Consider the following 27,075-nt stretch of genomic DNA (forward strand, 5'->3'; position numbering starts at 1 on the left):
TACCTATGCACTACCCACAAAGTGTTTCTTTTGTTTACTTCTAAACACTTTCTGCTGAAAAATCTCCAGCGATTTCTGATTCCATGAGTGGACATCTGAATGATACAATAGCAGTCCAAAAATGGCAAATGTTCATTTCCTAACGGAGTAGAAGATATCCATTCAAAAACAGTATTTCCAAAGTCTGGAAAGTGAACAACTTAATATGTGGGAAGATACAAAGAGGTTACAAAAGCACACATAAAATGTGAGCCCAAACATACTGTTCAGGCATGTGTGATTACATACATATGTGATTAAACATATGTGATTAGAGACTGTGTACAAGAGTCCCTAATAGGTACACCAGTATAATTCAGGCCCTAGGACAGTGACTGACATTGAACAAATATTTATTTACTGAACGCGGAGACCAAAATTCAGAAAACTAAGGTCCACACAAAATCATGCACATAATTGTTCATGAGACCTTTATTAGTAACAGCCCCTCAATTGCAAGCAAACCAAATGTCCTTTGATTAGTTCATGTTACACAAACTATGGTACATATACTACTTAGCAATAAAAGGAACATATTATTGACATATTCAATAGCCTGGTGCATCTTACTCATACTGAGGAAAAAAGCCAATCTCACAAGGTAATATACTGTGTGATTCCATTTATATAAAATTTTCAAAAGGATAAAAGTACGGAACTGACGAAAAGATGAGTGGTTGTAGGGGTTAGGAATGAGAGAGAAGGCTGGAAGGAGAGAAGAGAGAGACAGAAGAGCCTATAAAGGGGTAGAATGAGGGATCTTTGTGGTGATGAAACAGTTCTCTATTTTTACTGTAATGGTGGTTACAAGAATCTTTGCAAGTGATAAAACTGCATACAACTACATACACATGTGCATGCATGCACACAGACATACACACAAATGAGTACACGTAAACCTGGTAAAATGTGAATACGGTCTGTGGGTTGTACCAATATCAACTTCTGGGTTTTGAACTGTACTACAGCTATGTAAGATCTTACGATGCAGGGAAACTGGATGAAGGATAAATAAAACCTCTGGTTCCATTCTGCAAGTTTCTGTATAAGTACAATTATTTCAAATTTAAAGTTTTTTTAAAGTGAAAAGAAAAAGATATTCAACAAAATGTTCAAAGTGAACCACATAAGATTATCATCACTTGTACAGGCCAATGACAGAGGCATTAAAGCAGGCCAGCTGGCTATATTCAGAATCTAACATAGATGGTATGATCTTGGGAAAGTCCCCAGTGTAAGGAATGAAAATAGTGCTATGTAAATGTAGAAACTATCAATGAACATAGGTATCAAGGAAAATATCATATGATTTACAGGGAGGAATAAATGCTATGGTAAGCAGACATTTCCATTTTCTGGTAAATGCATTCCTTGTAAGAATTCCACCCAGAAAAATCATGATAATCTGAAAGTTTTAGCAGAGAATCAAAATGAGGAGAATCAAGTTGGAAGATTTTTAGTGGCGAATAATGAACCAAGCTTAATTCAATGTTTTTTCCAACTTTCTTTTTAAGTCATAGAACCCTCGTCCACCTCCCCACCCTTCAAATCTTAACCATAACATTTACATATAAAAAAAAGCAGACAGATATCTGTGCCTCTAGTGAGATATACCCTGAGAAGGACACCACATCATTTTAGTGTATTTTGCCAAGGATGCATAACCTGAATCAAATCACAAAGAAACATCAAGTCCTAAATGAAAAACATTCTAGAAAATAACTTGCCCAGAGTCTTCAAAAATATGTTACACTAGACAAAGAAAGGCTAAGGAGCTAATTGGTCTAGATTAAAAGAAACTAAAAGAAACATGACAACTAAATGCAATACACGCTGTAGACTGGATTTTGTACTGAAGGGAAAAAATATGCTACAAAGGATACTGCTGAACAATGGACAAAACTGGAATACAGACTTTAAATTAGAAAAAAAGATATTACTACATGAAATGTCCTGAATTTGCCAGCTATATTATGGTTATACCTGCAAAGAGAATATCTTTGCTCTTGGAAATTATACACTGAAGTATTAAGAGGAAAAGAAGTGTGATATATGAAACCTACTCTCAAATGACTCAGGGAAAGATATAAGGCATGTGTACATGTGTCTAGAGAACAAGATAAAAGAAACATTAAAATATTGGTGAATCTAAGTGTCCACAAGAGTTATCACATTAGTCTTACAATTTTTTTTTTTTTTAACGTTTATTTATTTTTGAGACAGAGAGAGACAGAGCATGAACGGGGGAGGGGCAGAGAGAGAGGGAGACACAGAATTGGAAGCAGGCTCCAGGCTCTGAGCCATCAGCCCAGAGCCCGACGCGGGGCTCGAACTCATGGACCGTGAGATCGTGACCTGAGCTGAAGTCGGACGCTTAACCGACTGAGCCACCCAGGCGCCCCTAGTCTTACAATTTTTTATATAAAATTATTTCAAAGTAAAAAGTTAAAAATGATACAAAAGTCTCTTTCCTTACAACCTTTCTCTTTCTATCCCACTGTTAACCAAGAGCCACACATTTGACAAATGTTTAGCAAATATCATCTAACATTTTACAAAACCACTAACATTAAAATCAAAAATTAAACATACTGGGTTGGCGGGGGAGGGAATTCTGAAGAAACAGTCAATGATATGAGGATCAAAAGATAAATTTGCACACATACCACTTGACACATGTACATTCACGTGTCCACAAACACACACAATTTATAACTTCAGACAGGTCCTCTTTCCCTAACCTCCAAACTCTTACTTAATTGCCTCTTTTGTGTCTTCTCCTGACTATTTAAGAGGAATCTCAACACATCAAAACCTGGTCATGTGATTTGCTTCACCAAACTCTAGGCTTCTACATTTCCATAAATGGTAACCAACAGTTGCTTAGACCTGAAATCATCCGACTCATTTCACTGAATCATATAAGGCATTCATCAGCAAATCTGCAAACCTTGTCAGCTGGACCTCCAAAATAAATCTGGAATCCATTCACTTCTAATAAACAATACTAGCTGGATCCAAACCACTGCTATGTCTCACCTGGATTATGTGTATAATTTCTTAGGGCTGCCTAATTCTGGTTTCCTGCTTCCATCCTCCTCCTACAAACTATTCATAACAAAGCAGCCAAAAGTGATCTTGTTACAAGGATCAAATCACTCCACTGCTCAGACTTCCATAACTTCCCTTTTCATTTCGCATACAAAGTTGAAGTCCTCACAAGGACCCACAAGGCTCTATAGAATCAGGAGCATACCTCTCTGCCTTCTTTTCCTACTACTTTCCCCTTGTCTACAGACCATCCAGGCCTCCAGTCACACAGGACTCCTTACAGTTCCTTCAACTAGCCATGGAGGAACTTGACAACTGCTGCTTCCTACCATGTCACCTCTTACCACATTCATTTTCCTCTTTGAGATTTCTACTCAAATACCTCATTTCACCTATTATAAAATTCCCTGCCACACATACAAATTTTGTCTCTGAAATAAGGATGTCTTACAAATGGTATCAACTTAAAATGGCAATGTGACATATAAAATAACAGTGCATCTTAAATTTGGTGGCATCAGACTCATTAAAATACAGTAATATTTTGCCAGAAGAACCTTCCCAGACTCATCCTACAATAAAAAATGCTAAAATAATTAAAGCCACTTAATAAAAATGTTACTTCAAGAGAGCAGAACCTAACAAAAGATTCTTAGACAAGGTCAGTTTGAATAATCTCACTGCCCTCAAATGCGTGATGTCTTTTCCAAGACTGTATTTTCCCTTCGTAACTTGCAAATCTTAAAGAAAATATATAGGTAAGCAAACTGTAAGTATTAAGTATTCATTTCAATTTTTTTCATTTAACACACTGATTTGATATATCTCAATTTTGGGAATTTCTGAATAAACAAAATCCTGCTTTCAAAATTTACCCTGAAATAAAGGCTGGACCATGATGCAGGCAGCCCCCAATTTCTTAATTTTTAATATGCTTTGACATTGAAACCTGTGCTGTCCAATATAGTAGTCATTAGTCATGTATGGCTAGTCTGAACTAAAATGAGCTGTAAGTGTATAATACACACTGGATTTTGAAGACTTGGTAAAAAACAAAATGTAAAATATCTTAGTAATAATTTCTTATGACTGTATATTAGGATGACAATATTTTGGATATATTAAGTTAAATAAAATATAATTAATCAATCTCACTTGTTTTTCCTTTTTTGATGTGGCTACTAGAAAATTTTCTATTACTTATATGGCTTGTATATGTAACTAACATATTTTTATTGGACAACCATGATTTAAACCTTTCATGTTTATTTATTTATCCATGTAACCCAACCAACCAATGAAATATTTATGAACATCTATGATTTACCAAGTACTATTCAAGGCACTGGGGATACAATGCCGAGGATAAACAGGCATGGTTCTTAACTTTGCAGAACTCACGTTAACCAAATCAATCACACAAGAAATGTAAAACTTCAACTGTAAAAGCCATAAATAAGAACGGTACATTATGTTGAGAAAGCCTATATTACAAGTAATCTAATCAGGGGCACCTGGGTGGCTCAGTCAGTTGAGCATCCGACTTCGGCTCAGGTCATGATCTTGTGGTTTGTGGGTTCCAGCCCCGCGTCGGGGCTCTGTGCTGACAGCTCAGAGCCTGCAGCCTGCTTCAGATTCTGTGTCTCCCCTCTCTCTGCCTCTCCCATGCTCATGCTCTGTCTCTCTCTGTCTCTCAATAATAAATAAATGTTAAAAAAAATTAAAAAAAAAAAGTAATCTAATCAGGTAGGCCAAGGTTTCCAAGAAAGTAATGGAATGGACAAAGGAAGAAAGAAAGAACATTCCAGACAGCAAGAAAAGCACATATAAATACTTATGGGCAGGAAAGAGCAGGCTTAGATAAGACACTAAAAGCGTAGCATGACTGGAGGGAGTCTGGTAAGAAATGAAGTTTAAGAAAAAGGTAGACCATGCAAAACCTCAAAATCCAAGATAGCCTGAAGCCCAGCAGAGAAAGGATAGTGTAATGCATTTTCTTTTCTTCCCTGGGCCTGAAATACTTCATTTCACTTTAGAAATTTAGATACTGGGGCGCCTGGGTGGCTCAGTCGGTTAAGCGTCCAACTTTGGCTCAGGTCATTATCTCGCGGTCAGGCTCTGTGCTGACAGCACAGAGCCTGGAGCCTGCTTCAAGTTTTGTGTCTTCCTCTCTCTCTGCCCTTCCCCTGCTTACACACTGCCTCTCTCTCTCTCAAAAATAAACATTAAAAAAAATTAGAAATTTAGGTATTAATTCTTTCATCTTAAATTACTTGAAGACATCAACAGACTCAAAACAAAATTCTAATGCTACAAAAATGTTCTGTGCAGCCCTGTGTAATGCAAAGTTTCATGCACTCCTATGCAAATCTGATGAAACTTTCAAAATCCTGAGAACATATTTTCAAAGTATGAAGCAAAATACATATAATTCTAAAGGAAACCAATTACATAACAAAAAAATTTAAGTTAAGGTATACTAATATACATACGTGTTATTTTTTTAGTTTTTATTAATATTTAATAAATATTAATGTCTGAAAGAGAGACAGCGTGTGAGCAGGGGAGGGGCAGAGAGAGAGGAGACAAAGAATCCAAAGAAGGATCCAGGCTCTGAGCTGTCAGCACAGAGCCTGATGCAGGGCTTGAACTCATGAACTGCAAGATCTGACCTGAGCTGAAGTCAGGCAGTTAAATGACTGAGCCACCCAGGCGCCCTGTATGTGTTATTTTATTTTAACAAATTACTATCTAGTAGCAGTATGCCAATAATGCCATGGGACAGTATTTATAATTTCTGTTGGTGAAAAAGTCACAAATACTGATAATGTACTGTACTGTAATTTTTGACTACATTAATAAAGAAAATGCTAAATTTCAGCTAAAAGTTAGTAAAAATAAAGTTGTAATCTTTTCCCATGATGTTTGAAAATCGCTTGTAGATTTGGTGTAATGGAATTTTACTGGTAATGGTTTGCCATTAAAAAGAGGATCACCCACCTGTCCCAAGAATCATAAAAAGCAAACTTCTACATCTAAGCACATTTTCTATTATGTTAAAACTGTACTATTTTAGACTAAAAGGAAGAAGTGTTAGAAAGCAAATTAATATAAGTAAATATCTTCTTTATGCTGTGCTCTAAAATATAATTTGGCTCAAATACCTTTATTTAGCTTCAATTATCTGATTTAATAATTCTGAATAATTTCTGGTGACTTCTGAAAATCAAACCCAGATCAGAAATATAAACACTGGGGTGCATAGGTGACTCAGTGGGCTAACATTCAACTCCTGATTTTTGGCTAGGTCATGATCTCATGGTTCATGGGATCAAGCCCTGCATCGGGCTCTGTGCTGACAGTGCGAAGCCTGCTTGGAATTCTCTCTCTCTCTCTCTCTCTCTCTCTCTTTCTCTCTCTCTCTCTCTGAATAAATAAAAACCTAAAAAATATATATATAAAGATTTGCTATAGGTCAATTGACAGGTTTTCACACAGGTACTGTGCTAGGAAATGGGAAAAACCACCCAGTAAGGAACTTTTATTCAAATAATTTGATAGTAGAACCATGAAGATGCATTTACATAATGATAACATTACTGGAATGTTCCAAAACTTTGCCAGAAGTTATTTGATTGTAATAATTTTTTTGTTAAAAAAAATTTTTTTTTAGGGGCGCCTGGGTGGCTCAGTCGGTTAAGCGGCCGACTTCAGCTCAGGTCACGATCTTGCGGTCCGTGAGTTCAAGCCCCGAGTCGGGCTCTGTGCTGACAGCTCAGAGCCTGGAGCCTGTTTCAGATTCTGTGTCTCCCTCTCTCTGACCCTCCCCCGTTCATGCTCTGTCTCTCTCTGTCTCAAAAATAAATAAATGTTAAAAAAAAAATTAAAAAAAAAAAAATTTTTTTTTAATCTTTATTTTTGAGAGTGAGACAGACAGACAGAGTGTGAGCTGGGGAGGGGTTGAGAGAGAGGGAGACACAGAATCTGAAGCAGTTCCCAGCTCTGAGCTGTCAGCACAGAGCCCAAGGTGGGGCTCAAACTCACAAACCATGAAATCACGACCTGAGCTGAAGTCACACACCTAACTGACTGAGACACCAAGGCGCCCCTGATTATAATTACTTTATGATCAAGGCATATCTTAATGACCTTAACTTGGCTTCTAAAACTAATTCTTTCCAAGCCTTCTAAGTATCAAAAACAATTCAGTAATTTGAAAATATTCATGTCTTTCAAAAAAATTTCACTTTTACACAAAACTTACAAATATAACTGGAATCTGTTTCAACAAGCCTTCTAGATGCACAATGACGTTTGGGAACCAATGGGCTAATGGAAATCCTTGTACTATGAAATAGAAGTGGTCAATTGCCATTCTTCTTGAAATAAAAATCGAAGGCACAAACCAAGAGAAAAGCACGTATATGAAAAGGCTAAATATATGTTAATATTTAGTTAGGTTATAAGGAGATTATTATGATGACTAAAGGAGGTAACACGTAAAACACCTAGCATAATGCTTAGCACGTAACAGTTGCTTAGTCCATGTTTTATTTTGTTTTTAAGTCTATATATTTATTTTGAGACAGAGAGAGAATGGGGAAGGGGCAGAGAGAAGTGGGGAGAGAAATCCTAAGCAGGCTCTGGAGCTTCACTACTGGATAATCCAGTGCAGAACCTGACGCGGGGGCTTGATCTCATGAACTGCGAGATCATGACCTGAGCTGAAATCGAGTCACACGCTTAACTGACTGAACCACCCAGGCGCACCAGAGTCCATGTTTTCTTTTTACAAAATCTTACAGTTAAGTAAAAAAGATGAGCAATGGTTTGTTGAAAAGTTGTGGCTTAGGTTGGGCCCAGAGAAAAAACAGGCTTTTGATAGTGGAGGAGGGAAAAAGACATTTTAGATCATGGAAAATTCAACGAACAATGCTAGCACAAAATGTCAAGATGCCATTTGGACCAGCAGTCAGATTGACATATGGTAGATGTTCATCTGTTCAACTCATAACTAGTCCGTTTCTGAGACAATTACCTGACTTAACAATTTACCAAAGTCTGAACCTTTCACATCCATTGTCCATTCAGATTGCTAGCACCAATAGCACAACTAATAGGAATTCTTCTGCCTTTATGTATAATGACTCCATTCAATTAAATGTCAGATCAAGGGGCACCTAGGTGGCTCAGTTGGTTGGGCGGCCGACTACGGCTCAGGTCATGATCTCGCCGTCCGTGAATTCGAGCCCCGCGTCAGGCTCTGTGCTGACAGCTCAGAGCCTGGAGCCTGTTTCGGATTCTGTGTCTCCCTCTCTCTGACCCCACCCCCCCCATTCATGCTCTGTCTCTCTCTATCTCAAAAATAAATAAACGTTAAAAAAATTTTTTTTTTAAATAAAAAAAAAATGTCAGATCAAATATCAAAGTCCAGAGAACAAGCTGTTAAGAGAAATGAGATATCCATTCTTTACTTGAGCACAGCTATTTTTTAAGTGTGGCTCTCAAACTTCCGTATATATCAGAATCATTGAGACAGAATACCAAACCTCATAGCCAGAGTTCCTGATTCATTAGATGGGAGGTTGGGCCTGGGAATCTGCACTTCTGTCAAGTTCACAGTTGGCTTTGATGCTACTGGCCTGGAGATCATACTCTGAGAACAATGTTCTGTGTCCTATCTTCCTTTTTATTTAATACTTCCTTGTTTTCATGGAGCACATTTTCCAAAAGAAAGCTTTGTAGTAGTATGTATATTTGTAAGTTTACTTTTTATTATGAGAATTTCCAAACCTATGCAAAAATAAAGAATAGGATAATAAACCCCACACACCACTATTCAGCTTTAACAATTAACATTTCTGGCCATTCTTATTTCATCTATACCCTCCACCAATTCAAGCCTTTCCAGATGGGTTATTTTGAAGTAAATTCTAAACTTATCATTTCATCTGTAGATATGTGAGCATGTATCTCTAAAATAAGACATTTTAAATGCTGCAACAAGTAAATGTTTTGAGACATTTCAAAATGTTTTTATCTGCCCTTTTGGCATTTGTTTAATAGTCTGGCTGGATAAAGAGTTCAGTGTTGAAAATAATTCTTCAGAAGAATGAAGGCATGGCACATTGCATTCTAGCTATCAGTGTTGTTTTTGAGAAGTCCACAGTAATTTTGAATCCTTATCCTTTGTTGTGACCTGTTTTTCCCCTCTGGAAGCATCCACGATCTTCCTTCTTCCCAGTGATCTGACTCACTACAATGACATGTCCTTAATAATGGGTCCTTTTTCATCTATTATGCTGGCCTTTCAATGTGTAAACTCACGTCCTTTGACCCGTTCAATGTGTAAACTCACGTCCAAGTAAATTTACTTCTATGGATTTTTCTTGTATTCTTTTATTTATTTATTTTTATTTTTTTAATGTTTATTTATTTTTGAGAGAGAAAGAGAGACAGAAAGAGAGACAGAGCATGAGCGGGGGAGGGGCAGAGAGAGTGGGAGACACAGAATCGGAAGCAGGCTCCTGGCTCCGAGCTGTCAGCACAGAGCCCGACGCGTGACTCGAACTCACGAACTGTGAGATCATGATCTGGGCCAAAGTCGGACACTCAAATGACTGAGCCACCCAGGCGCCCCTCTTGTATTCTTTTATTGATGTTTCCTTTCTTCTCTGTTCTCTCTTCCTGAAGTTTCTACTCTTCAAATGTTAAAGTCTTGGATCATTCCTTCAATTTTATCTTTTCTCCTATTCGCTATCTTTATCTTCTCGATTTTCTGGGAAATGTTTATAATTCTATCTTCTAACCCTTCTGATTTTTTTAAATCACTGCTACCATATTTATAATTTACAATAGGTCTGTTTTATTCTTTTTCTTTTTTATAGTGTACATTTTTGTTTCATGATTCCAAATGCTCTCATCTCTGAGAATACAGAGAAAACAAACTTTCTTCTTTATTTTTGTGGAATATTAGAATAGTTTGTTGGCTAGTCTTGTATTTACTCTCTTGATCTCTTTCATACTGGAAACTTCATATGCCTGGTGATCTTAACCGTTCATTTTTAAGAGTTGGGGATCTATAAAGCTGACTGGAATCTGTAAAGTTATGCATGGTTAGTTTATCAAAGATGAGCTTCACTGCTGGATAATCCAGTTAGGCTACTTTGTTGGGGAAGTTCTGATGTTATCTTTAGGTCTTTCCTCTTGGGCTGGTCAGATTCTCTAGGAGTCCCCAGCAATTTACTGCCCTCAATGAGAATATCTGTCACCTAGTGTATGGGTAGCCAAGTGGGGAATGGGGTAAAGTTAAGGTCTCAGCACCCACTTTGCACATTTCCCTTAATCACCTCTATTTAGTATCATTCCTTGATTTCAATAGTTTCTATTGCCTATTTCCCCACTCTTCAGCCTAGAGAGCACTATTTTCTTCTCTCTATAGAATAAACCTCTCCTCTTTGTCAGGTTGGTACAGGGATAAGTCAATCACCCAACCGCACAGTTGGGAGAGAAAAATCTGGGGATACGAGTGTTTCTTAAACTGATAATCAATGTATCCTCTGTATTTTTTTTTTTTAATCAAATTCCACCTCCGAATTCTTGTTTCAAGAGGTATCTGGTACTGCTAAAGTATTACATTATTGTGAATGTAAATCTAGTTCCTAGCTTTTTCAAATGATAACTTAGGATTTGGATTTCTAGGATCTACTAATTTACTGTGCAGTCCATCAGTTTTTCAGCTTCTAAAAGGCTCTCTTCTATTGTCTCCTCTCCTGTTCTCCCTTTTCAGGTTAAAGATTTTTTAATTCATTTACTATGGGCAAGGAGATAAAGTGGAGGTGATGAATTTCCTAATTTTTAATTTTTTTAATGTTTTATTTATTTTTGAGTCAGAGAGAGACAGAACATGAGCAGAGGAGGGGCAGAGAGAGAGGGAGACACAGAATCCGAAGCAGGCTCCAGGCTCTGAGCGTCAGCACAGAGCCCGACGCGGGGCTCGAACTCACGAACCGTGAGATCATGACCTGAGCCGAAGTTGGACACCCAACCAACTGAGCCACCCAGGAGGCCCTGAATTTCCTAATTTTTAAAAAGCCAAATGCAACTCCTTGACATCTTTCATAACAGGAGAAAACTTCACTTCATGAAACTGGGTTTATGTGTAAGTTTCAGAAATCATTACCCAACCCTGTCCCTTGCTCTCAATACATTATCATTTCAGAGACCACCTTAATTTCTGGATGAGCTTCAATTCATCACAGTCTCTTGGGTCTCTTGGTTCCTTACGATCAATTTGTAAGTGACTTTTTCTTTTTTAAGTGATCAAGTATATTTTTAAAAGAAATAATTTTTGGATAATATATATTCTGTAATGTGGTGACCAAGAGAACATCTCATTCTTTATCAGCCATGGTCTTCTTCCTTCAGTGAAGAAACAACAAAAGTCAAGCCTACACAGTACTCACTCCAAAGAAGCAGCTCAAAGGCAGTACCAGTGAATTCACTACATGATGAGGTGTAAGCAGGTAATTTGAAAACTAAAGCTTTCTCAATTAAAAAAAAAAAATTTTTTTTTAATGTTTATTTATTTTTGAGACAGAGAGAGACAGAGCATGAATGGGGGAGGGGCAGAGAGAGAGGGAGACACAGAATCCGAAGCAGGCTCCAGGCTCTGAGCCATCAGCCCAGAGCCCGACGCGGGGCTCGAACTCACGAACCGTGAGATCGTGACCTGAGCTGAAGTCGGACGCTCAACTGACTGAGCCACCCAGGCACCCCTAAAGTTTTCTCAATTTAATTAAGCAACAGTGCGCCCCTGTACACCCAAACTAAAAAATAAAAATTAAAAAAAAAATGAGAAATATCACCTCTGTACAAATAATGTATTTAATATCTAATAATAGGGCCAGCATCTTTGTAAATTATACTGGGAAATAGATAGCCTTCAAGGGCTCCTAAGGAATCAGAGCAAAAAGTCAGCAAAATAGGGGCGCCTGGGTGGCTCAGTTGGTTAAGTGTCCGACTTCGGCTCAGGTCATGATCTCATGGTTTGTGAGTTTGAGTCCCATACCAGGCTCTGTGCTGACGGTGCAGAGCCTGGAACCCATTCGAGTTCTGTGTCTCCCTCTTTCTCTGCCCCTCTCCTGTTCACTCTCAGTCTCTCTCTCAAATATAAATAAACATTAAAAAAAAAAGTCAGCAAAATATACATTCAAATATGATTATTTTAGAAATAGAGCAAGAGGGAGAGCAGGGGAGAAGGGCAGAGGGAGACAGAGACAATCTTGAGCAGGCTCTACACTCAGCACAGAGCTCAATGTGGGGCTCAATCCCACGATCCTGGGATCGTGACCTGAGATGAAATCAAGAGCTGGACGCTTGGGGCACCTGGGTGGCTCACTCAGTTAAGCATCTGATTTTGGCTCAGGTCACAATCTCGTGGTTTATGAGTTTGAGCCCCACATTGGGTTCTGTGCTGACAGCTCAGAGTCTGGAACCTATTTCAGATTCTGTGTCTCCCTCTCTCTCTGCCCATTGCCTGGTCGCATTCTGCCTCTCTCTCTAAAAAGTAAACAATAAACATCAAAAAAATATATAAGAATTGGATGCTGAAGTGACTGAGCCACCCAGGCGTCCTACATTTAAATATATTTTAAATGTGATTTATTTTCTGATGATAGTGACAAAAATCAGTCTGTTAGGCTAGGAGAAGATATTTGCCAAGTACATGTCTGAAAAAAAAAAACCCTATGTCTGATAAAAGTTATGGTATCTGGTAAACTTAAAGAACTTTCAAAACTTAGTATTAAGAAGACAAACAGAGGGCACCTGGGTAGTTCAGTCAGTTAATTGTCTCATTCTTGATTTCAGCTCAGGTCATGATTTCATGGTTCATGAGTTTGAGTCCCACGTGGGGGTCTGCACTGATAGTGTGGAGCCTGCTTGGGATTCTCTCTCTCTCCCTTTCTTTCTGCCCCTCCCCCACTCATTCTCTCTCTCCCTCTCTAAATAAATAAATAAACAAGTAATTGAAAAGGAGACAAATAGAAACAAAAGACTGAATGTACATATCACCAAAGAGATACAAGTAACAAGCAGATGAAAAGATGTAAAACATCAGTTATTATGAAAATGCAAGTTGAAACCACAATGAGGTATCACTACATAGCTACTAGAATGGTTAAAATAAAAAAACAAAAAGTAAAAAATAAGTGCCAGCAAAAATGTTCAGCAACTGGAATTCACATGCATTCTCGGAAGGAATATAAACTGGTACTGCCACTTTGAAAAACAGTTTGGCAGTTTCTTTTAGAATTAAACATACACTTACCATATGACCCAGCAATCCCATTCTCAGTTTTCTACCCAAGAGAAATAAAAGCAAATATTTACACAAACAGCTGCATAGTGAATAGTGAATATTTACAGCAGCCTGCTTATAGCAGTCCAAATCTGGATACAAACACATATCCCTCAGTGGTGAATGGATAATTAACTGTGTGCATCTACATAGTGGAATAGTACTCAATAATACAAAGGAACAAGTTAGAGATACATGCAACAGCATGGATGACTCTCAATAGCATTATGGTAAAAAAAACAAACACCAAAAGCTTTATACTTACTGTATGATCCCATTTATATAATATTCTGGGAAAGGCCAAACTACAAGAGCAGTGATTTCCAGAGGGTGGGGATGGGGAGTCTATGGACTACAAAGGGGTAGGAGAGAACTTTCTGAGGTGATGGAAACTGTCTATATCCTGATTGTAATAGTGATTACATGACTGTATACATTGATGAAAGCTATAACTGTATACGTAAAAGGGGTGAATTTTACTGGATGTAAATTATACCTCAATAAATCTGAGTTTTAAGAAGGCATGACATGACTTAAAAAAACAATAATAAATAGAACAAGGGGAAAAAAGTCTATCAGGAACATGCAGAAAGCATATAAAAACTTAACGTGTTTATATATACGTATTATAGAAAGACAGAAAGGAAGAGACAGAGAAAGAAAGAGCCAGTAGGTGGAAGAAAAGTGGTCATAGGAAATGCATGAGAATATGTTGAAATAGGAGGTGAAACATATCTTGACTCAAATAAGTCACCTGCATCTTTTTCTCCCTTAATAAAGGCTTTGCCAGATTCTCCTTTTCCTTTTTTTTTTTTTTTTTTTTTTTTTAAACTGCAGACTTTCTTTTAAATATAAGTATCTCACAAAGTAAACTTAAAGAAATCTGGGTGCCTTCTTTATGCCAAGACTGGACAAGCACCTTTATGTTATTTTGTTTAATACACATAATCATCCCATAGTTAGATCTTATCCCCCTTCATCTTTAATCAGGTAAGGAAGGTCAAACTCAGAGCAATTCAGTAACCTACCCAAAGGTAACTTTGGTGGTAAGAAGAGCCAAATGTAAACCCTGGTGTGACTTCAGAGACCATGAACGGTATGTTAAGCACTTTGGAAATTAAGATATAATGCTAAATAGGCACCTGGGTGGCTCAGTTGGCTAAGCGTCTGACTTTGGCTCAGGTCATGATCTCGCAGTTTGTGAATTCAAGCCCCATGTCAGGCTCTGTGCTGCCAGGTCGGAGCCTGGAGCCTGCTTTATCTGTCTGTCTGTCTCTCTCTCTCTCTCTCTCTCTCTCTCTGCCCCTCCCCAGCTTGCGCTCTCTCTCAAAAATAAAATAAACATTAAAAATAAAAAGATATAATGGTAAATAAAAATACTAAATAAAAACTGGTGTATGTGAAGCTTAAAAGACCTTCAGGAAAATTAGGAAAACAAGCCCCTTGCTGTTTTAAGCACGGAAATCTAGAAAATTTTGTATATTTCTTGCTTTATGGAAACTTCAAGGCTAAAATACAGACTATATTTATTATAGAAATTTAAGAGAAGGCATTAATACTAAGTCACAAATTTAAAGAGCTACTTTTTCAATATTTAACAGGCATGTTCCTGCAAGTCTTACACAAAATAAAATGCATCACATATACATTTTTTCCTATGTCATGACATGACACCAGATGGGAATCAGGAGACTTGTGTTACAGTCTTAATTCAGATTATTTTGTATTATGGGTTGAATTGTGTGCTTGATATGTATGCTGAGGCCTGCGTACCTTAGAAACTAACTTTACTTAGAAACAGGGTAGCAGAGATGTAATTAGTTAGGATGATGTCACACTGGAGTAGACTAGGCCCCTAATTCATTATGACTGGTGTCCTTATAAAAAGGGGAAATTTGGACATGAATAAGCCCACAGAGAGAACACTATGTGAACATAAAAGCAAACATGGGAGAATTGCATCTACAAGAAACAGAATGCCAGATAGCCAACAAACAAGCAAAAGCAACAGAAGGAACCCACCCTGATAACACCTTGATCCAACTTCTAGTCTCCAGAACTGTCAAACAATAAATCTGTTGTTTAAGCCACACAGTTTGTGGTACTCTGTTATGGTAACCCTAGCAAACAAATTACATTCTGTAATTACATAATTCTGAGCAAATTATTTTGACATTTTGGGGCCTACATTTCAATAGATATACTTTTTTATATTTTTCTTACAAAAACCTTTTACCAAACATTTTAAATATTTCCTATTATATTTGAATTATTTGAGTTACATTATAGGAGTTACACTCGTTATCTAAAGATAGAAGATAGTATTTCCAAATGAACTGAATAGCTTATTATTATCTTATATTATCTTATATCTTATTATTATCTTAATAATCTAAGATTCTAATTTCTTTTAGAAATTCAGACGTGAGTGTTCTTAGAATGAGAATTATCAACTAATATTTTATCCCGTGCTTATACTTGCGTACACCCTCCTCTTTCCACCAGTTCAATGTAGCAAAATTACACAGTTGATGAAAGGCCAAGTTCTTAATTTCTCACTAATCTGGAGTTCCTTGTACAATGAATGATTGTTTATGGCACTACTCATCTTTGGTGATATCTAATTTGCTGAACATTATTCTGTATCATAATTTCTTATTTTAAAATTTTTAGGGAGTCTGGGTGGCTCAGTCAGTTAAGCGTCCGACTCTTGATGCTGGCTCAGGTTGCGATCTTGCTGTCATGAGATCGAGGCCTGTACTGGGCTCTGCGTGGAGCATGGAGCCTGCTTGGGATTCTCTTTCTCCCTCTCTCTCTGCCCCTCCTCCACTGGTACATGCATATTCTCTTTCTCTCTCTCAAAATAAGTAAACATTAAAAAAAAAACTTTTTAGATCTAATTACTCTTTAACACTTAAAATTTTTTGTTTAGTTTTATAGTTTTCTTCAATTTTGAACACTTCCTTCCCTTGCTTTTACATCTCTACTGGCTTCTTTAATTCTGCCAGAATCTTTCAACTTTCTTCCAACCCTACGTACCTAAGAACTATTTGGCTTTAATTTTTAAAAATCTAACCATAAACATTTTCACTATCTTTCAGTTTTCCTTCTGAAAATATTAAACCATAAAATTGGTGGATAAACTTACGTATAACCAACCTCTAAGAGTAATAGGAATTTCATTCATTTGGTAATTAAAGAAGTTCTACAAAGTTTCAGGTACACAAAGGCAAATACCTAAGGTGAGACCTGGGACTACAGACCCTAGGCAAACCAATTCTAAAGACATTACTATTTCCGTTATACCAAATATCTCTACCTACCTAATTCCCAAAATATCTTATCTCAGTAAATACAAACAAACCACTTCTTTTATCTTCATGAAAGGATCATGAATTGTTGGTTGACAAACTATTAGTATTATAATTTTAAACATGGTACAAAGAGAAGGAATACACAAATCAAGTGAACAGAAGAGAGTGTAGAAACAACTGCAAATACACATGGGAATTTATAGTGAAGGTGACATTTCAATCCAGTGGAGAAAAGGTGAATTATTCAATTAATGGCATTAGAATACATAGTCATTTGACGAAAAATAAAAAAGCTAAATTCCCCTATCACTCTTTAGGCTTAAAATAACTCCCACAGGAATAAAACTCAAATATAAATTTTACATGAAAATATAATTACATATTATATTGTATATAGTCTCTGAAGTAGGAAATACCTATCTAAACATAACTAAATGCAGAAGCCATAAAGGAAAGGTCAGTAAGAGTATGTAAAAAATTATAATTTCTGTAAGGCTATAGAAGACTATAAAACAAGGTAAGAATAAACAAATGACAAATTGGGGAAAATATTTGCAACAAATATGATAAATGGCCAATTATCATGTTATCAAGAGCTTCTATAAATCAATAAGGAAAAAGAGAACAAGAGATGAATAAATGATTGGAAGAGGAAAAAGAAATATAAATGAGCTATAAACAAAGTACTCAATCTCATAAATAGAAAATGCAATTTAAAATATTAAGGTACTATTTTTATCTAGTAGATTGACAAATATTTTAACATTTGCCAAAACCTAACTTCCTCAATACTTCAGGGTATGGGGAAATAGAGACACTCATACATTATTGGTAAGAGTGAAAAGTGGTACTCTTTTGAAAGAGCCATTTGACAGTAACTATAAAGAAATTTTAAAATAAGTTTGTTCCTACAGTAGTCATTCAGTAAAAAATCAGATATGTTCTAAATGTCCAAAAAAAGGGAGGAGGCATATAAACAAGATATGGTACATCCATACAATTCAAGAGAATGTAGTAAACACGTCCAAGTCATACTAAAAGAAAATAAGGTAAAGAACAATAGATTTAGTATGATACTATTTGTGTAAATAAAAATGAAGGACATAAACATACAAACGCTTGTATGGGCATACAAATTATTGGAAGAAAACACCAGAAATGTAACTTTATTCCTTGAGTGCAGGACTAAGAGCAAAGAGAAACATTCACTTTTTCATGCCACTGATTACATCTTTTTATCAGGAGTGTTTTATTTAAAAACAGAACTTTAAAAATAAAGAACAGTTTAAATATTCCATAAACATTGTTTTTGATTGAAGAAATACAATTAACGTATATTGAACACCTCCCATGGCTAGTTTTGTAGCACAGACTGGATCTTAAGCAAATAAATTATAAATAAACTATTATAATTCTGAAATTCAACTTTATCTTTCTATAATCATTTACTCTACAAACAGACAGTTCATTTTTCATAAAGTGAAAAAAGTATTGCTTTTCTTCTTACCCACTGCTTTCAATCCCTTCACATTAATTATTTCCAAGTAACAAATTCTCCCAGGAAATATTTTGTTCCTTGAAAGTATTTCACTCAATTCATTATCACAAAGCTAAAGAACATGATTAAAATAATTAAGAATGACTTCATTGTTAAACTAAAATAAGAGCGAATTTAACAATAAATTAGGTTCTATCAGAAAAGGTGGGCTCAGATAGTAGGTTCACCAATAAGTAGTATGTTAAGGTTACAGCAAAGTCACGATTCAAGTCCAGATTTCTCCACATATGAATACTATCTATTTTATAAGATGCCATGTGAGCAAATTCAACACTGCCATTTATTTTTTGTCTTCAGAGGTGAAGTGATATATATCATAGCCCATATTTAAGAAAAGCAAAGGCTACCTATTTAACAGAGATAATTAGTATTACATTTTTGTTATTTAACTCAAGTACATGTTCTATTTGTAAACCTCATTGTCAGAAACTCATAGAATTCAGTTGTATTTTATAACTTCCTTGATATATGGAACAGTGAACCTGTGAACCCACAGTCAAGGAAAAGACTGAAAGTTGAAGGAGTTCAGGAATATAAATGCTTGTGTTTCTCCTTACCACTTGTTTCACAGTCTCTAAGACTACCACTCAGAATTTGCTGCCTCGTTCATCTTTTTAACCTTCCCTACCACTATTTAGCTTAGTGAACACCACTAGATTCCTTCCTCATCTCTTTCAAATTGTTTCATTTTCCCACCCATTTCTTTGACCCTATACCACAATGAAAGATCTGTAGGCAAATATAGGTATAACAAAAACAACAACAAAACTACAAAGAACAGGTTTTTTTTTTTTTTCTGAGTAGATGCAATGTAATTATTTACTAAAAATTTTTTTCCTTCAATAAGCCATGCACTATTACCATAGTTCATAACTCAAAACTATATTTAACTCTACAGAAACAAGCATAGTACTCTAGGAATACTACTATTTAGTAAACAATAAAGATAAAGTTTCATTCATCCCCATTTTCACATCAACCAACAGCTTATTTCCAAAGTGTAGTAGCTAATAAGCATCTGACAAGATACAAAAGAAGGAAGGATAGGAAGACTGGAGGAAGGACATTTCAAGATTGTAAAACACGTTTCTATCCACTGTTCTGTCCTCTAGCATATACAATAATCTATCTCAAGGGAAATAAAACCCCAAAATACAAAACTAGAAACAACTTCAAAATACACCATAATGTACAACATACAAGTCAAAATAAATACTGAGCTTTTATATGTTCAAAATATTTCTTTAAAATTGTCCCTAAAAATGGAGAGTAGTAGTTTCATTCTTAATACTTACAAACAATTCCTCTATAGGTTTTTCCCACTCAACACTCAACTAAGTTTGTTTTCAAACTTTGAACATATATGAGGGGCAGAATGTACCAAAAAAAACCAGAAAAAAACTGTAAGATTTCTCTTAAATGTGTAACATATACATACCTGAGTCAGATTTAGAAATCGACACAGATTCAAAGTATACTTTTTATTTTTACAAGCAATATAAATTTTATCATAATGTGAATTCTCTTTGAAAGTATCAGTATAATCTATCATTAAGTTTTAACATACCCATTTCTGGATTTTAAGACAACAGTTCCCTTAACTGACCTCCATTTAACAGTCCTGTTTTAGCCAACACTTTTTTTTTTACTTTTATTAAATAATGCCATGGCATACTGACTACTATCAACTTGTAGGCGATTTTTAATATATTTAAGCACTTCTGATCTCACAGGTTGAGTTATGTTTAACAAATCAGTTGGTTGTTCCCAAACCTGTTTATGCCAGTTTACTTGTGATCCTTGCATAACTTAATTAATATTAGGTAAGTCTATGGAATACAAGTGCAAAAAGAGGGTTGTTTCTATGTAAACTAAGTTGAATGCAAACTAAGTAGAATGACTCAATAAAGGTGAGTCATTCTTTAAAAAGGTATTGAATTAGACAAAGGTGAGACATCTGTAAAATATTAAGGAAAACATAAAAAAGTCAGAAGATCCTATACCTAAGTATAGGATCTATTAAGCATAGTTTAAATGCTTAAACTATCTTTAAGCATTTATCTCACTTTAGAGAAATCAAAACTGGAAATTGCAAATCATGCATTATGGATATATTTACAAGTACTTCTCTCAATTTCACATTTGAAGAGATGGTGTTAGCATTACATCAAAAAGCTGGCAAATGAATATAAATTTGCATATTTTAAGTTAAAATTTTAAAATGTTAAGATACATTTTTTTTTAGTTTTCTGCTTTACCTTTTTCAATAACCTACCATGTAGCTGTCATTATCTCATCAGATATGAAGTCTTCAAATGTTTTTTTTTCTGCATCCCTTGTTTAAGGGCTTGCTGTAACAACTAGATATACAGTACCCGTCTTTATAAAGTAGTATTATCTAGTAATAAACACTGTAAAATAACTTTATGGAAAGAAGTATTAGCCTTTGTGCTCCACAGAGGCAAAGATCTTTACTTGTTTTGTTCACAGATATATCCCTAGGACCTAAACAAGTTCCTAGTGTATAGCTGATGCTCAATAAATACTTGTTGAATGAAGAATAGGAACTTACTGTGATGACAGCCTTGCTAAGACAGATGGATCCTCTGCAGCCGTACTCTGTCTCATCTTCAGATTTGTAGTAACTCAGAGTATTATTTTTCAAAACTACCCAACGATCCTGCCACCCATGAATGTAGTTTGTCCACTAGAGGTAAGGGGATGGGGTGTGAGGGAAAAGAAAAACAAAATATAAAAGTCAGTATTTTAGAAATCCAAACTTTCTGAAACAACCAATCTAATTTAAAACCAAAATGTGAAAAGCTCTAACTTAATTATAAACAAAATGATTATAGGGGCACCTGGGTGGCTCAGTCAGTTAAGTGTCAGACCTCAGCTCAGGTCATGATCTCCGATCCGTGAGTTCAAGCCCTGTGTTGGGTTCTCTGCAGAGCCTGCTTGGGATTCTCCCTCTCTCTCTCTCTCTCTCTCTCTCTCTCTCTCTCTCTCTGCCCCTTCCCCACTCACGTGCTCTCTTTCTCAACTAAACTTTAAAAAAATTGCCAAAAGACTGGAACTGGCACTTTATAAAACAGGATATTCTGTGCTGACAGCTCAGAACCTAGAGCCTGTTTCAGATTCTGTGTGTGTGTGTGTGTGTGTGTGTGTGTGTGTGTGTCTCTCTCTCTCTTTCTACCCCTCCCCCTCTTATGCTCTGTCTCTCAAAAATAATAAACGTTTAAAAAAATAATTGTAGAAAGTGAAAAGTTGAGATTTTCTAGATGTGATTTTCAGTAATTTTTACAAAATTACAAATAAATATTGTATTCTCTTCCATTTAATATTTGAGGAATAAAACTGTTTCAGTTAAAAATTCTGCTCTTCATTTGTGTGCTTCATCCTCCCCTCCTCACCAACTTCATGAGACTTGGATTGTTTTGTCCCTGCCATAATTAACATATTCAACAGAAAAGTCTGGTTATATAGCCTCTCATTCTCTTACACCAAGTACTGCATGAAGCTTTGTAAATCAACAGAAGTATGAAGCTAATCATGGCCAAATTCTACTTTGGTTGTAAGTTACTAATATATAAACATATATGATATTTATGACCACATCAAAGTAAAAATACAAGATCATTAATCTTTAAACGTCTGTATCAACTCTACTGTTTCCCCCACAGAACTCAATGCTACATATTTAAAAGTTCATTCATTTTCCAAGTTTCTCTGAATATCTACTTTTTAAATTCAAGAGTAATAATATATTGTGTATTAAAAAAACTAGTTTTCAAAAACATACTTGGATTATCAGTTTCTAGTACCTACCAATGGTTTCTGTGTTGCTAAAGTCTTGACACACAGTACAGATCACAATCAATAATCTTGTAAAGGCGGAAATGTAACCTCTATGGGAATTCTTGATTTTGCATATTTTAATGCTCTGGGGGTTTTATGTATGTAAAGACAATTCCAAAAACTATCTAATTCCAAAACTATCTGCCAAAAACTAATTCAAAATGGATTGTTAAAAATATATTGCATTGGCTCAGGCTCTTTACCCATTGAGAAATCTTTACTTTTCTATTTCCTACTCAGTATGTTTGAGACATTTCAGCTCTTAAATCTTCTAAGGTTCATCATTACAACCCCTCCCTAAGAGCTTATCTATGTTGGCAATTTAATACATTCTCTCCTCTGAGCTCTCTAATCACCATTTCCTTATTTCTAATTCCCTGTGACTTACCATTAAATTACACAATGAGTTGAAATAATGATGGTTACATGTAAAATTGAATTCATCTCCTCTTATAAGGTGCATTTTCCTCCTTATGTTTCTATTTCCTTGGCTACACTGGTATTTGCGCAGCCTGATTCATATTCAAACCTGGCTCAGTGCTCCTGTACTATGTGGACAGAACAGAATATACAAAATCAGATAGATTCTATTAGTTGTGTGATGAGTTTTGACAAGTTATTTAACTTTTCTGTGCTTTAGTTCCTTTCCCTATTATTTGAATGGCTGAAAAAAATCATGAATGCCTCTACTACAGTTTTAACAGATATTGTTCCTTGTCAATGTCTATAGCCTGTCATCAACTCCTATTCATCTTTCCTTCATATAAAACCCTTACATTTGGCTCTTCTTCTCTATTTTCAGTTAATACAATGATTATCAGGTTACTAGGCTCTTAGGAAGGCTTAAGAACCTTACCTCTAATATCTTCTGCAATTTATTTCATAACTTACATAATTTTACTTATTAAGCACATAGGCTTACTTATCTCACATATTAATCTCAATGAACCTCTCGCTCCAAAACTTATGTGGACAACTCCCCATTGTCTGTAATACAAATTATTTAGACTGGCATACCTTAACGCTGCCTCATTCCACTTACCGCCCCTCAGAGGGCTGGTAACGGTGTGACTGTGGTCAAATTGCTTACTGTTTCTTTGTCAAACTTTACCTCTTAAAGTTGTCAAGATTAAACAAGAATAGACTTAGAATACTGCCAGGCACAAAGTATTTTCTCAGTTGGAGACAGAGTTATGCAGAGCTAATGAAGCTTAAGCTTCAGTGCAGTTCACTAGAACAGACCTCTTCCAGAGTGACAGAATGGGCCCCAACAATTGTGTATCATAATTTTATACTTTTTTATAGAGGACCCATTAAATTACATAAGCTTCAGGCCCTAAATGTTAGCTCCTACTATCACAACTAGAAGGTAGATTTTTGGTTTCTCATAACGTCTCCTCACTCTTCCCCAACTAACAAAGACAAAGCAGTATGCTAGACACAGCAGAAGAATCAAAGATTTCTGTTCCCAAGAGTTCAGCAAGCACAATTTCAAGAGGAAAAAAAAATCATTTACAGTAAGAGTCAGAACAAGTTACAAATAAAATAACTATGGGAACCCAAGGAAAGGAGATCTGAAATGGTTGGCAAAATAAAGAAAGGCTTCATGGTAAAAATAGTTTTTGAGATAAACTCTAAAGGTGGATAGAATTTCAGCCAACAGTTTGGTATGTGGGGAAACGAAGATAAGGTAAACCTTGAAGGATTGAGAGAATTCATAATAAGTTAGATGAGATTTATTTTATCCAGGCTTAGTTGCTCTCAATTCCCACTAAGGCATGAATCTTTTCTCATCAATGATCCACCCTGATATTGTTATAACCACCTAGAATTATTGTCTATCCAGTATTTTTGGAACCTATGTGCTTAAGAAGTGATTCTACAGAAAATATGCTTCATAGGTATTTCCATGTATTTTAAATTACCATATACAAAATAAAACTTTGGACTGGTATATATCTTTTTTTTTTTAATTTTTAAAACATTTATTTATTTTTGAGAGACACAGAGAGACAGAGCATGAGTGGGGGAAGAGCAGAGAGAGAGGGTGACACAGAATCTGAAGCAGGCTCCAGGCTCTGAGCTGTCAGCACAGAGCCTGACATGGGGCTTAAACCCACAGACTATGAGATCATGACCTAAGCCCAAGTCAGACACTAAACCGACTGAACCACTCAGGCACCCCAGGACCGGTATATTGCTTTAAAAAAAATTTTTTTTACATTTATTTATTTATTTTTGAGAGACAGAGAGAGAGCACAAGTGGGGGGGGGGGGGCAGAGAGAGAGAGAGAAAGACACAGAATTCGAAGAGGCTCCAGGCTCTGAGCTGTCAGCACAGAGCCTGACGTGGGGCTCGAACTCACAAACCATGAGATCAGACCTGAGCAGATGTCGGAGGCTCAAATGACGGAGCCACCCAGGCGCCCCAGGGCCGGTATATTCCTAATATAAGTTTATCCCCTCTGTCCATTCCAAATCCACTCAGTTTTGGAAGGGAAGAAACGATACAAATTAGAGACTTACCTACATTATTCAATTGAAGGAAAAGAACAGTTGCTGAGTTCTAACTCTTGTGTAAATTACCAAGTGAATACAAACGGATCAAAATATAGAAGTACTTTACATTTTAAAACATGTATTCAATATAAAATACTCCTGATTAAAAAGCTTCCAGAAATCATTTTATACAACCATATACTAAATTTCAGGGAAATTTCCTTCATAGCTGTTAACAAAAATACCAAAAACTATATTCCTGATAATTCTACATATACAGCAATACCAAAGTTATTTACGTACCAGAGAAGTGATAAAAAAAAAATACATTTGTCCATATTTAAGTATCAAAGAGATACTCTTCCATTTTTTGTCATAAGGTATGTGTACTATACTGCTCTGTATATAGTGAATACTCAAGAGTATTGGGGACTCTTTTCACCAGTCACTACTCCCGCCCCCCAAAACAGTGGTATCAAATAGGTCAAAAGTTCAGCCTGTTTTATAAAATACCACTACTAGGGTACTAATTTGGAAGTCTGCTTCTCATTTAATGGGAAAAGTGATGAATCTACCAGAATTGAGAAGCAAATTCCTTCTGAAATTCCACCTGAAAATGTGTATCTACTACACAATGTGTTCAAGAGATTCCTAAATTACGAGATACATTTAATGTAAAGAAACCCTAGGGAGGTTCACTTCAATGAAAGCCTTTCACTGAAATTCCAATGATCACAATATCAACACACATCATGATTTTTCTATGTAAATAAAAGTTAACACTTGGCAAGTCTTAGTTCTGACAGACTCCTGTCTTACCTAAGGCCTTTCTCATCAGCCTTCTAAAGACAACAGAAAAACCTAATATGAAACAAGTCCACAGAAATGTCCAAATGCTTAGCCAAAGTATGTATACTGGAAGCAGCATGGTTTCTTAATAGCCAGTAGGCTGCACATGATCTTGTATCTTATGACCAGCTTGCTGAGGGACTGGCCATTTCTAAAACTTTAACAGGAAGAGAGAAGGAAGTAATAAAGGCAATATGTATCTTATTAAGCAAAACTTTGAACGAATAAACAAGCAAACACCCATATATTACCAAAAGAAAAAAATCAAACATCTCAAAAAGGGCCTGATCGAATTTAATTAACTGGCCTTACAGTCCTACAACTATATGCTTTGCTAAAATTTTGAAAGACGGTATTTAAAATTTTCAGGAAAGGTAAGATGTGTTTTCCTTACTCTGGCCCTTTGACTGCAATAATATTTTATTATTAACAGTGTTCTTCCTGGACTAAATAAAGGTTGGCCTCTATTCTGACTTGTTCCAAGTTACTTGGACTAGTTCTTGTACCTATCACGTGCCGAGTCGACAGCTCTTTTCTGAACTGGGGAATAGGATGAGGGGAAAAGTACAAAAGTCACCTTCCCTGAGATCTCTCACTGTATCTAACTTGGCATAGTTTACCGCCTCAGTTTTCCGCACCATATCCAGTTGCTCCGGCAACTGTCTACACAGCCGCGTTCAGCGAATCCTCCAACCCTGCTCTCCATCTCCGAACTAACCTCGTTTGCGAGGTCCGATCTGCACTGCTCCCAAACCCAGGCATTCGAACACTGCTGTTGCCCAACCCGGGTTCCTATGGCCAGGACAGATGCCGCTCTGAGTCCCAAGTCACGATACGCATGCCGCTCCCAAACTGAATTCGGGGCTGGGACGCGTTTTCTCCGGTCTTTGGCCACCGCCGCCGAGCCCCAGGGTAGGAGAGCAGGACAGTCCCCTTCTCCCTCCCACCCCCACCCTCACCCCGGCCCGGGCACTCCTGCAGCAGTACTCAGCCCCGCACCCAGGCACATTCCGCAGCCCCCGCCCCGGGACAGTCCACCACTCCCGCCCAACCCCACCCCATCCCCTCAGCGGCTTGCCTCACAGCAGGTGAAGTCTGAGCAGGAGGCCCTCGGACGCGCGGGCTGCTCACCTTGCTGAGGACTCCGCAGCGCTCCACAGGCGGCCCGGACTCCGTCTCTGGATCCTCCTCCGAGCCCGACGAGTTCCAGCTCTGGTTATCCGACATGGAGGCGCGACAGCCGAGCGGGAGACCGGCCCCCGCTCCCTGAGCTGCGCCGGAGGAGGCGCCCAGTAGCCGGGGTGAAGGGTCGGGAGATGGCGAAGGGAAGAGTGCCCGCTCCGGCGCCGGGGGGAGCTGGAGGAAGCACGAAGTCCGGCCGCTGCGCCGCCGCCGCCGCGCCTGACACCGAGCGGACCGGGGAAGGAGGACAAGCGGCGAAGGAAGCCTGCCCTTCCAGCCGTCAGCAGCCGCCGTCGCCGTGACCCCTGCGCTGCGCCCAGCGCCACCACCCGAACTCAGCCCCCTCAATGCCAATCTCGTAGAAGG

General features: G+C 37.1%; 1 protein-coding gene across 4 annotated transcripts in view; it reads right to left on the reverse strand.

Annotated features, from left to right (window-relative positions):
• The window catches only part of CERT1 (ceramide transporter 1), a 105,780-nt gene that overhangs the window by 78,224 nt on the left and 481 nt on the right, over positions 1-27,075 (reverse strand). For 3 of the 4 annotated variants that reach the window (XM_042941244.1, XM_042941249.1, XM_042941258.1), the window contains exons 2-3: positions 26,659-27,064; positions 20,895-21,029 (exon numbers count right to left, since the gene is read on the reverse strand). In XM_042941244.1, the coding sequence (XP_042797178.1) occupies positions 20,895-21,029; positions 26,659-27,064 (541 nt within the window). Of the gene's footprint in view, positions 1-20,894; positions 21,030-22,568; positions 22,724-26,658; positions 27,065-27,075 lie in introns of those variants that run through there. The other variant, XM_042941267.1, reaches the window with a different exon arrangement.

The sequence above is a fragment of the Panthera leo genome, chromosome A1, assembly GCF_018350215.1.
Source record: "Panthera leo isolate Ple1 chromosome A1, P.leo_Ple1_pat1.1, whole genome shotgun sequence".
NCBI lineage: Eukaryota > Metazoa > Chordata > Mammalia > Carnivora > Felidae > Panthera > Panthera leo.